General features: G+C 37.9%; 1 protein-coding gene across 1 annotated transcript in view; it reads left to right on the top strand.

Moving 5' to 3' along the window:
• Positions 1-12,862, top strand: part of PLCH1 (phospholipase C eta 1) — a 171,845-nt gene that overhangs the window by 103,779 nt on the left and 55,204 nt on the right. The window contains exons 5-6 of the mRNA XM_045197138.3: positions 5,651-5,780; positions 10,089-10,259. Coding sequence (XP_045053073.2) covers positions 5,651-5,780; positions 10,089-10,259 — 301 coding nt within the window. The remainder of the gene's footprint in view (positions 1-5,650; positions 5,781-10,088; positions 10,260-12,862) is intronic.

Here is a 12,862-nt window from a genome sequence, read left to right as displayed (position 1 = left end):
GATCTTAAAGGATAAGTTTTCATTCTTTCACTATTGAATATGATGTTTGTTGTGGATTTTTCATATATGGCTTTATTATATTGAAGTACTTTTTAATTCCTATTTTGTTGAGTGTTTTTTACCACGAAGGGTGTTGAATTTTGTCAAATACTTTTTCAGCATCAATTGAGTTGTTTGTTTTTTCCCCTCATTATATTGATCTGGTGTATTGCATCAATTGATTCTTGCTCGTTGCATCATCCTTGTATCTCAGGAATAAACCCAACCTGCTCATGCTATATAATCCTTTTACTGTGCTGCAGAATTGTATTTGCTGGTATTTTGCTGAGTTTTTAAAAAAATCAATAATAATAAGAGAAATTGCTCTGTAGTTTTCTCGTAGTGTCTTGTCTGGCTTTGGCGTCGGAGTAATGCTGGACTCACAGAATGAATTAGGAAGTGTTACCTTCTCTCCAATTTTTAGGAAAAATTAAGAATCTTGGTATTAATTTTTTAAATGTTTGGTAGAATTCACCAGTGAAGCCATCAAGTTCAGGGCTTTTCTTTGTTAAGAAATTTTTGATTATTGGTTTAATCTCCATACTAGTTATAGATCTATTTCTATTTTTTGTGATTATATGTGGTAGGTTTCATTGGCGTACAATTGTTCACAGTACTCTCGTATTTTTTATTTCTGTAGAATTAGTAGTCATGTTCCTATTTTCATTTCTGATTTTAATAATTTGAGTCTGCTATTTTTTCTTAGACCATCTAGCTTAAGGTTTGCCAATTTTGTTGATATTTTTGAAGAACCAACTTTTGATTTCATTGATTTTTTTCTATTGCTTTTCTATTCTCTATTTCATTTATCTCTGCACTAACCCTTCTTATTTCCTCCCTTCTGCTAGTCTTGGGTTTAGTTAGTTTTCCCCCCCCTACTTCTTTAGGTTGCAAAGTTAGGTTTTTGCTTGAGATCTTTTTTGTTTTGTAATATAATCATTTATAGCTATAAATTTACCCTTTACAATGCTTTCATTGTATTCTCATAAGTTTTGATACATTGTGTTTTTATTGCTCTGTAAAAATTTTCTAATTTCCCCTGTGATTTCTGCTTTGATCTCTTGGTTGTTTAAGAGTGTGTTATTTAAGTTCCATAATTTTGTAAGGGTTTTTTGGTCAGATTTCCTTTTATACTGATTTCTAACTTTATCCCATTGTGTTCAGAAAAGATGCTTTGTATGATATCTATCTTTTTAAATTTAAAGACTTAAATTGTGGCCTAAAATATGGTCTGTTGTGGAAAGTGTCCCACGTGCACTTGAGTAGAACTCGTATATCGTTACCGTTGTACCGACTGTCGTGTGTGTCTGGGAGATCTAGGTGGCTTATTGTGTTGTTTAAGTCCCTTCTTTCTTTACTTATCTTCTGTCTGGTTGTTCTATCCATTATTGTGAGTAGGGTATTGAGAACTATTTATTTTTTTCAATTTTGTCATTTTTGCTTCATATATTTTGATGGTCTGTCATTAAATGCATAAATATTTATAATTGTTATGTCTTTTTGCTCTGTTAGAACTTTTATGAACATATAATGTCCTTTTTTAGTTCTTACAACCTTTTCTCATTACTATAGCCGCCACTGCTCTCTTTTGCTTACTATTTACAAAGAAAGTCTTTCCCCTACCTTTTCATCTGCAGTCTGTTTGTCTCTGGATCTCAAGTGCATCTTGTGTACACAGCGTATAATTGGGTTGTGTGTTTCTACCCATGCCAGTCTCTGTCTTTTGACTGAAGAGTTTTGTCCATTTGTATTTGAAGTAATTCCTGATACGGAGGAACTTCTGTCATTGTGCTATTTCTTTTCAGTGTGCCTTAGCTTTTCTCTCCCTCATTTTCTACATTCTTATCTGCTTTTGTCTTCAGTTGATATTTTTGCAGTTAAATGTTTAAATTATTTCTCATTTTCTTTTGCACGTGTCCTATGGTTATCATGGGGATTACAGTGAACATCCTAAATTTATAATACTCTAATTTGAATTGACACCAGTTTAGGCAATAGTTTTTCGAATCTCATTTCTTTGTCCATGTTTACTGGCAAGAGAAAATTTTCATATTTGAATTAACCAGTTGATAACTGAGTGATTTTATATTCTGAAAATATGCTACCTGGAAAGAAGGTGTACCCAGAACTACACAGAAGAACAGTTAAAAAATATAGAAGCGGCTGATATTCATGTGAGGAGAGAAAAAGAAAGAGGAAATTAATGAATGATAACAAGGAAGCTGATGTCAAAAACAGGGAATGTAATTTGAGTTGGGGAAAGATTCTCGTACAGATTTGTCATAATTTGATAGGGTTTTAGATACTATCTTAATGCTAGCATGGCATTCTTAATTGGACATACATTTAATTACATTAACTGGGAGAACAGATTTGGAATGTTCATGATTATTACATTTCAGTTAGGCCTGAAAACTTCAACAGTTAACGAATAATGAGAATAATGAATCTTAAATGGCTGTATGAAAAAAATTCATCCAGTGTAAAGTGTGTCAAGCTACTTCTGCAGTGTGAACATGTTGACTTGGAGGTAGATGCGGTACCCACACCTATTAATATCAGAAGCAGTACGGTGTTGTGGTGAAGGACTCAGACTGGTGCTGGGTTCCAGCCCTGAACTCTGCCGGGTGTAGCTTTGGCTTAGTTACATAAGCTCTTAGCCTCAGAGTCTTCGGCTGTAACGTGGCAGTGACGATGAGAACAGCGCCGGCCGTGTAGGTGTGCGAAGATCAGTTGAGCCGGTGTGCACAAAGCGCCTAGAACACTGTCTAGCACACATCAAGCACTTTATAAATAAGGGCTCTGTTGTTATTGCTTAAGAGAGGTGAGGGCAGGCAAATCTTTTGTTGTCCTATTTGATAAATTCCAGTCTGGAATCTCAGCAGCCCAGCATGTAAAAATGATGGCCGGGGCACCTGGTCTCAGCATTTTTCTTCATCAGATCCTTGCCTCCTTCATTCCCCCACCTTACCGCGAGGGAAAGTACCCTAGAAGACGGTAGGTAGGCCCTATGGATGCTGTAAATTGAAGCCTTACACCTTCCTTGTAAAGGAGGGGCCCTGAAAACTAAAGCCTGCAGGGCAAATTTGGCACACCGTCTATTTTTATATGGGCCCCTGAGCTAAGAATGGGTTTTCAATGGTTGGAAAAAATCATACAAAGGACATGGTATGACATAACATTGTATGAAATCCAAATAGCAGTGTCCATAAATAAAGTTTTATTGGAACATAACCATGCCAGTTCATTTTTGTATTGTGTATGGCTGCTTTTATTTAAAAATGGATAGATGCAGTTGAGACCACATGGCCTTCCAAGCCTAAAATATTTACTGTGGCCTTTTACCCTAAAAGTTTCCCCACCCCATACTAAATATTTTTCAGGGATTTACATTCTCCTATAATGTTTTGATAGATAATACTAGGCCATATTTTGCATTCATTTTTTAACTTCTAAGTTTTTCTTTGCAGTATAACTATTTCTATTCTTAAATTTCTATGTATATAGCTATTAATGATTAATTCAGGGCTTTCCTGATCACTCATGTCTTAATTATAAAGAACAATTTTGAGATACCCGAGTACTTTAACATGTAATTGTATCTTATACCATGTGTACTGTTACTGGAGAGAATGGTTTTCCTTTCATAGAATCTTAGAGTTGAAAGGGACTTCAAGGTCATCTAGTTGAGCTCACTGACATTATAGATGAAGAAATGGAAGCCCCAAGAAGCGACATAAATGACTCATGGTCACAGGGCCTGGTCAGCATAGCACCAGAACTCGTGTGTGTTTCTTGGTCTGATTCTCCCTCTGTTTCTGTCTCACCGGTTCTGTATTCCCTAAACCAACAGTCAAGGCCAACTTGTGTGCTCACACTGAAGGCCTTGCTGACACAGGCCCTCCCTCAAAGGGTTGTATCTGCATAATATTCATAATTAGGGTCTGCTTATCCTTGCCTCTTCTCTGGAGAAGTCTTTAACAGGCTTTGGTAAAGAGCTGTAGAATAAAAGGATGAAAACATTGCTGTCATTGGCTCTGGCTAAATATCTTGAGGGGCACAGAACATTAGCCACAGTCAAAAGAAATGGAACTCATGGAATGGACGCAGCATGCCCAGAAAAAAGAAGAAAAAATGAGATGTAGTTACTTACTAGTAATTGGCCCAAATGTTTTACTCTTTGGATTCTTCTGTTTTTGTCCCCATAGTCCTGGGTCCCCCTTTACCTTCCAGGTGTCGTGTATAATGAGGTCCTGCCTGAACTCCCTGAGGAAAAGTTGAACTTGAAAGAACTGGGCAGTTTAGTTTTGAATGTTGTAAAGGGAACATAATGTGAACAAGGTATTCGTAATCTGAAAATCACCTCTATTTAACTTTAGAAGACACAAGACTAACTTTCTTGTTTTTACTTTCTAATATACAGTTTCCTACAATCATAAATTGAATCACTTCAGAAATGTAAATGAGCTGTTGCCACTGGGCGATCAGTTAATATTTTGACTTAAAATGAAAGTCTTCCAATATGATGTTCCCTGCTCGATAAGCAAACATTGACTCCTTCTTCTGGCCTACTCCCATTCTTCCGTTTCTTGGTTGTAAGCCTATGCCTTTTGCCTCTTTGATTCTCTGCTTTCTTTTCATCACCTTCATTTCTTTTCTCTTTATCACCCTTCAAATTTTGATGCTCAGTTTGGTTTTCTAGGTGCACACACAGCTCCTGTTTCTATAATTTATTTCCCCACAACTACAAATCATCCATTGCTAAAAATGCTTTGCTTAAACTTGGAATTTTCAACTCATCCATTTTTAACATTTATGCTGCTTTTCCGCTATGTAAAACAATGCAATACTTATCCTCCTGAGGGTCTTTTAAAATCTCAGTTCACGTGATGTAAATCCTTTGTATACGAACTCAGCTTCACAGTTACAAGTCACCTACTATCATACCTGAACTTTGAGGGCAACTTCTAGCATATCAGGCCTGTAGTTCACATTACTGCCCTTGATCTAGACGTTTTGGGCTATTAGGCAAGAACCATGAAAGGCCTTCACAGAAGGAGAGGTGAGTGCTGGACTAAGTCGCATGAGACCTGGGTTCCTTACTAATCTTACCAAACTTCTCCCTCTTCTTCAGTTTATACCCTCAGGTGAACAGTAAAGAGATAACAGTCTAAATTCCTCAGTGTGGGAGTGGAACTGAGGAAAGGGAATTGAAAAGTTCGTGTAGCACGGGGTACTGCGAAGGTGAAGAGGCCACTGGGTGAAAGGTCATAGAGGGAGAAGGCATGACTAACTTTGGAATGCTTGCGGTTTCATCACATCGGAAAGATGCTTTCACAGAGTGGGTAATGGTGTTGGAGTTGAAGAACCTCTTAAAATAGCATGGTTTGGCTCCTTTCACGGGGAAGGGAATGCCTGTTTGTGCGCCCCCGCCCCCCCATTTCCTCTGCCATCACTGTGGCAGCTCACTAAGAGCCTGTGGATTGCAGGGCTGCCTCAAAGGAATTTATTCTCAAGTTCAGTGTTGATGATACATTTCCTTGTGAGTATTCTGGGAAAGAGCAGTCTTTATTTCGTGAAAATACAAGTGTTCTTCTTGACGTTTCTGCATGTGGGTGAAACAGACCTTTGAGGAAGCTGATAAGAATGGAGACGGCTTATTGAATATTGAAGAGATACACCAGTTGATGCATAAACTAAATGTCAACCTACCCCGGAGAAAAGTCAGACAAATGTTTCAGGTACGTTTTCACAGTCTGGTTGGCCTGAGGTAAAGTCCACGTTAATGGTTATTGGTATATATACTTAGAAATTTCAAAAGGCTATTTTTTGTTTTGTTGGAAGCTAATATGATCTGCTGTGTATTGCTTTACTTTTCTTTGATGAAGAGAGGTATTTTGTTTCATCAAGAAAAAAACTTATGCATTCATAATTTCTCTTCCTAAAATGCCTTTTCGTTTTGTTGCTGTTTTCGAGAGAGATAATGAGCACTTTACCCGACCAGTGATGGAGTAAACTCGATCAGGTCTCTCAGAGAGGACGGTCACACTGTCTTCATCACAGCCTGTTGTGAGGGTCAGAAAAAAGACGTGAAAAAATAGGACTTCCTGGAATCCTTGAGAGGGTTTCAGATGGGTTTTGTTTCAGATGAGTTTAAGGTGCAGAACCCATGGGGCTTAGAAGTGGTATATGAGTCCTGCCATTTAGGGAGCTCTCTAAAAGTTCATTCAACTGCTTGTTGGTATTGGATGAGATGCACTTGCCCTGTTGGTAAGTTGTTGAAGAAGACCCTTGGGCCCAAACTTACTCTGTGGCACCCAGCTGAGCCTTTACGTAGTCCTTGGTCTTAGGTGCTGAAGTCAGCTCCACTAAGTTTAACTTGGTGTGAAGACAATGTTAGATGATTTGTAATTACTAGAATAGCAGTTTAGGAAAGGCTCTTATTTGGAGGCAAATTGTATGCACATTTATGTTTTGCAATGATTTTCGAAGTGACTAGGTAGGTGATATTTTGTACCGGGGTTTGAGACCTGGGTCCCCTATGAGTATAGGGGTGATATTTTATGATGTGTAATGTTTGTGCTCTCTTTGTTTTCTAACCACTTGCTCTTACAGGTGGTAAGGGCAGACCAGCGTGAGGGGTGAGTTGCAACAATGAGTAGAAGATGCAGGCTGGCTTCCATCTGGACCTCTTATAGTGGTCCTGCCGTTGGAAGCTCTTGGCTGGAGATGGTCTGCACTGTGGGGAACTTGGTCCCATTGTGCTGGAGAACAACACGAGAGGATGGAAAGAAATGGAAGGGATGATATATGAGGGGGCACCCCCCAAATCCTGGAATTTATCATACTTATAAAAAATTGTGTATTCTTACCTGTTTAAGCTTCAGTCACTGTCACAGTACTCTCCATTTGCTGCAATAAACCTGTTTCCACTGCTCAAAACAGTTTTTGAGCCCTGGCTGGTGTGGCTCAGTGGATTGAACACTGGCCAGTGAACAGAAGGGTCACGGGTTTGGTTTCTGGGGAGGGCACATGCCTGGGTTGTAGGTGGGGTCCCTGTTTGGGGTGTGTGGAGGCAACCAATACAATCTTTTTCTCTCACATTGATGTTTCTCTCCCTCTCCTTCTCCCTCCCTTTCCCTCTCTCAGAAAATAAACGAATAAAGTCTTTTAAAAAACCCTAATTTTTGAACTTGTCGATTTTGATGCCTTTTAGTGCATCTGATGTTTTTTGTTTCACCTCTTCCACATCAGCAAAAAGTTTCCCTTTGAGGACTTTTTTCATCCAGGGACAGGGCGGGACCAATGAATAGAAAGGGTGCAGTTCGGGGCTCATGCCATTTTTGCTAAAACACTGCTAAACTCTTAGTGCTGTGTAGGCAGCTATGCTCATAAATCACCCACCATGAAAGGGGTAAATGCATTGAAAACGTCTTCAAAAAAAATTCACCAAAGCTGAACACAGCCTCTCACAACAATGCCAGCTGGTATACTGATACAGATGGGTTCCTAGAACACTCACCTAGTGTGGGAAGCCTGTGCTACAAGGGGCCCACCCTCCAGAAGACAATTCTGGTTTTGGGGAGGTCTTCCCTCATATGCCATACAAGGAACTGCAGAGATGGAGTGAGGGACTTTGGAGGGGAAATGAGCTGTCCAATACAGAGGGAATTGTCTTGAAACTGTGTGAAAAGCTTTGCTGTGTCCCTGGCTCTCTCTCGGCAACATCTCACTTTCGTCCTGTTGTGAGCCCCACTCCACATCTGATCCTTTCCACAGGAGGTGTTCATAGGACTGAAGGAGTAGCTGCTGATTACATCAGAGAGGCCAAGTTTAAAGAGGACGGTAAAGTTTGTACCTACACAAACAATGATTTTCTGGGTACTTTTTGGATGATAAGGAAGAAACAGAAGATACTGAACTCGTTTTACTTCTGTATTTTCGCCCTTCAGGCACCTTTTGTCTCTAAGGCACCAAGCAAACATTTTAGAGGGTGAACCAGGAAATGTGTATGTCAAACATCTATGGGTTCAAAGTAAATCCTACAGAGAAGTTTTAAGGAAGCATTGAGCCTCTTTTTATGACAATTTAAAGACTTACCCAGCCAGAAGTGAGTGGGGAAGCTGTTGGGCCTGTTGCATGTGGAACATGACTACTGCCTTGCTTCCGGAGAGTTCTATAAGTCCTTGTGGTGGAGTGATGGAGCCAAGGATCTTAGTATTGTTTCAGGAACATTCTCTCCCCCTCTTTATTTAAACTATTTTCTGGTAAAGATATTCAAGTTTTCCTAGAATTTTCTTTGACTAATTTTTGAAGGAAACAAGAGGAAGGAGTGAGATATGCTACAGAAGAACCCCAGAGATTGAGCTGATTTTTTTAAAAAAAATAATCTTTTAATGTATAGATAGCTTCTTTTGAAGTCTTTGATACTCAGTTTTACTATTCTTAATTTTTTAGGCATTTACAAGGACGTTTTGAAAAATCTTTCATCTCTGTATCCAGGCTTAGAGATTTTGAAACAAAGTTATGAAAGAAATATGAACATTAGATCTAATTTCTTAGGATGCAAAGACTCTACAATCAGGAGCCTCAAACACCAAAATGCAGCTATTCTGTGGACCAATCTGTCTCTATCTTTAAAATGACAGAAGGCAATAGCAATCAGCCTCACAAAGAGACTGATTAAATATTGGTCAAGGTTTTTGCTCACAATTGACCCCAAATTGGTGAAGTTTAAAAAGATATTTATATGCATTTTGACTTTCCATTCTATGTTTAAAATCACATAACAGCTGACTATACTTCGCAAAATCCACACATTTCAAAATGTCATTGATTCCTTGTCAGTTTTTGTTCAGTTACAACTGTGTACAGTTAGAATGAAGAAGGTCTTATAAATGGGTTTGTTGTCTGTAATATATTTCCAACAGTTTTATGGTTTTATGATGAATCCAGACAATCAGAAGGAAGATACATGATGAAAGATTCTTGCTCAATAATTGCTGGAAACAAATATTTTGAACTACAAATCAGTGCAGATGGAATTTTCAAACGTCCGCGAGGAAAGGCAGGGAGGTACCAGTGATGCTGATGGCTGTAATGGCACTGAGATGCCTGCGCAGAATTAACAGATTCTATTATAGGTAAAAACCGTATGTGATTGAAGTGCAGTTCAGAAGGTGATGAGAGACTGGTATTTTTGTCATGTGTTAAATATATCTTTTCTCTTTTGTTTTTTATTAGTCTTCTCCAAGAGTTTGTCTTTTTTATTAGTTTCTTCAACAGATCAGGTTTTTTAAAAAAAGACTTATCTATTTATTTTTAGAGAGAGGGCAGGGGAGGGAGAAAGAAAGGGAGGGAGAGAAGTATCAATGTGTAGTTGCCTCTTGCGCACCCCCTACTGGGGACCTGGCCCTCAACCCAGCCATGTACCCTGAGTGGGAATCGAACTGGTGACGCTTTGGTTCACAGGCCAGAGCTCAATCCACTGAGCCACACCATCCAGGGCTAATTTTGATTTAACTGTTCACCTTTGGTATGTTATATCCATTTGTTTTCTATTTCATTGCTTTCTGCTTTTTAAAATAATTTTTTCCTTCTATTTTCCTTAGCTTAATTTTTTTCCAGATAGTAGATTCAACATTATTAACTTCTCTGTTTTAAATCTACCTTGTTTTCAAATAAATCGAAAAGTTCAAGTTTCCTCTAAATACTGCTTAAGTTCATCACACAGATTTTAATATGTGGCAAATGTTGTTCAATTCTGTATGCTTCATTTCCTATTTAGAAATGTATAATGTTTCCAGACAGTTTTTTCCAGCTTTCTTTGTTAATCTATGAGTTTATTGTGATGAGATAAATTAGTTTTCATAAGCTTGATTCTTTTCGGCCTCAGATATAGCCAATTTTAAATTGATCCATGTGTGCTTACTATTCGTGAAATGTATATGTCCTCTTTAGAGTAAATGTTACCTCCCAGTACTGAGTTAGTACTGAATTTCCTGTTTCAAACCCTCAACACTGCCTTGTTTCTAATATGCCTCTTTCAGGAAGCTGATACAGATGAGAATCAGGGAACTTTGACATTTGAAGAGTTCTGTGTTTTTTACAAAATGATGTCATTGAGACGAGACCTTTATTTGTTGCTCTTGAGCTACAGTGACAAGAAAGATCACCTAACTGTGGAAGAACTGGCTCAGTTTTTGAAGGTGGAACAAAAGGTATTATTAGACTGAAGTTGAATGTTGACTTGAAAGTGTTTGTCAAAGATACATGGGTTTCTCTTGGGATTGGATGTAGATATAGTTTAAATTTAGGGTGGAGGTGGAAACCGCAATTTAAAAAAAATCTTATCTGTGTGTAGTTTAAAACGTGTTTACAGCAGTTTTTTAAAAGAGGGAGTGATAAGTAGAAGACACATAATTTTTTACCTTAAAAATGTTGAGTATGGATATGCATATTTTTCCACGAAGTAATGAATGGTAATTTGTATGTTTCATCTGGGTCAGATTCTCATTTCACCGAAGATCTCTGAAAATTGTGTTTATGCCTTTGACAGGTCCAAGTACTGTTTGATTAGGACTTTCATCCTTAAAATATGCATGTATTTAAAAAATTATCATTCTTTTATGTCCTTGAAGAAGTGCCAGTTAAACAAGAAGCCACATGGCTGAAGCTTCCCTTGCATTCACAGACAGTGGTCATGGACATCCACCGGCCTGTGGCTCCACAGGACTGGGGCTGTGTGAGATTTTTGATTCATGTCTTTTCCCCTGGTGTTCGCTAAAACACAGCCCAACTCCCGTCTAGATTCCTGTCCATAACTTGGCCCTGGGGCTGTATGTGTTTTGTGTTCAATCCTTTAGAGATTTTTGGTTCAGGAGAGATCATTTGATTGAATTCCTCCATCCTTCTTGACAACTTTTCTTATCAAGCCTCTAACTCTTTTCTTTTTTCTCTTTTTTTCTTAAGGATTAAGGAGAGAGGAAGAGAAGATAGATATTTTTATTTCTTTTTCAATCAATATTTCTTAATTTTATTTCAAACAGTATTTTCTGTGAATTATAATTATTACATAATTTCCAGGATTTCCATCTCCCACCTTTTCATTTTGGGTTAATCCACTCAATTCCTTCAGAAGAAATGAAACGCATACTTTATTGTTCACCCAATACTGTTGCAGCCTTTGTGAAATCAGCTCATGCTGGTTAGACAGACAACACAGCATGAATGGTTTGTCTGAACTAGGTTTTTTGCCTGAGGGTTGCTTTAAATAGGGTTCACGGGTTGTCGGAGTATTTGCTGGTTATATTTTGGAATGGGATTAGGCAGAAATATTGAAGCACTCTTATAGCTTGAGAAACCTCCTAGCTATTAATTAAGAGCAAAGACTGTCTCCACGGATAAGACAAGAGCAGATTTATATTCATGCAGTGCTTTCAGCTGAGATGTGCTTGGGGATGGTTAATTCCACGGGAATTTTCAGAGCTTTTCTGTTCCCATGCTGTAGGGCCCTCTTCTTATGGGAACTTCGTTTATCTCACACAAACCCGCGAATTATGCCTTTGTGGTGGTTCTACCCATTGCCCCCTTTTCCGCTTTGTTCTGAGAGAAGATAAGTTTCTGCTCTTTTAAACCACTGCTCTGGTTTGTGGTAATTTGTTATAGCAGATCTAGGAAACTAACACACCAATCCAAGGAAAAAAACCCTGAAGATATTTACATCAAAAGTCTCCTAGCAAATAGTCTGGCCAGAGATTTCCACAGTGAAGCCTACTAGTCAATAAGTTCTGTTCATGAATAGAAGTTCCAGTCAATTTTGTATTGCTATGGTTTTAAATATGTTTTCAAATAGTCAATTTTAAAAATGGGTTTTAAATAATAGCTGAGGCTTACCACATGTTTGAGGAAATTCTTTACTATAAAGTGCAGAGACTAAGGCAAGCAAATGGGATCATGAAACTTGGAGGAAATAGAGGCAATGCAGGGGAAGAAACCTTTTTCAATAGACATTAACATATCAGAGTGGTAAAACTGTAGCCACCAAGTATGAGCAAGGTGCTATGAGAAAAGATTCAGAGGAAGAAAAGAGCAGGAAACTAAACTTAATAAATAGCTTAGAACATACAGTTGAGAGAATTATCTAGAAAGTAGAACAAACAACAAAGAAATGGAAAATAGTGAGAAGAGATAAAGAAATTGGTAGATTGATCCAGAAGGTCCACTACCTGAATATATATAAGTTATAGAAAAAGATAGGAAATGGAAGGGAGGAAATTATCATATAAATAGTACCAAAAAAAAAAGGATTAACACCAAAAGATAGGAATCTCTAGACAGGCAGGGCTCACTGAGTGCCACGCACAGAGAATATCAAAAAAAAAAGATCCACACAGAGATTTCACAGCAAAATTTTGCAATGCGGAAGATAAAGTAAAAATTTGTGGTAGGGTCATTAAAAATCAACCAAATGGTTAAATCAGAAAAAGGTATTCTATGAGAAAAGAAACAATATATTATATAGCAGACTCAGTGCTCAATGTTTGCATAGACAAAACAGTTTACACCGTGAATAGAAATTTAATAAAAATTATGATATAATCTTGCTGGCAGGATGGGTAGAGGGAGAAAGTTAGTTTTGCTGGCCCCAAAGAGCTAAGTCTTTATCTAACACATAAAAAGGTAATAGGTAATGTTTAAGGTATGTAAAATAGAAAAGATCATCATTTACATAATTATTAAGAATATAGTAGGAATAGAAAGACTCATTTCAGAAGGCATAGCTAGAGATTATGGCATTTTTACATTTGGCATGTGGTTCTGG

The sequence above is a fragment of the Desmodus rotundus genome, chromosome 2 (genome assembly GCF_022682495.2).
Source record: "Desmodus rotundus isolate HL8 chromosome 2, HLdesRot8A.1, whole genome shotgun sequence".
Lineage (NCBI taxonomy): Eukaryota > Metazoa > Chordata > Mammalia > Chiroptera > Phyllostomidae > Desmodus > Desmodus rotundus.
Note: the sequence above shows the minus strand (reverse complement) of the source record. Positions and strands in the feature narration are given on the sequence as shown.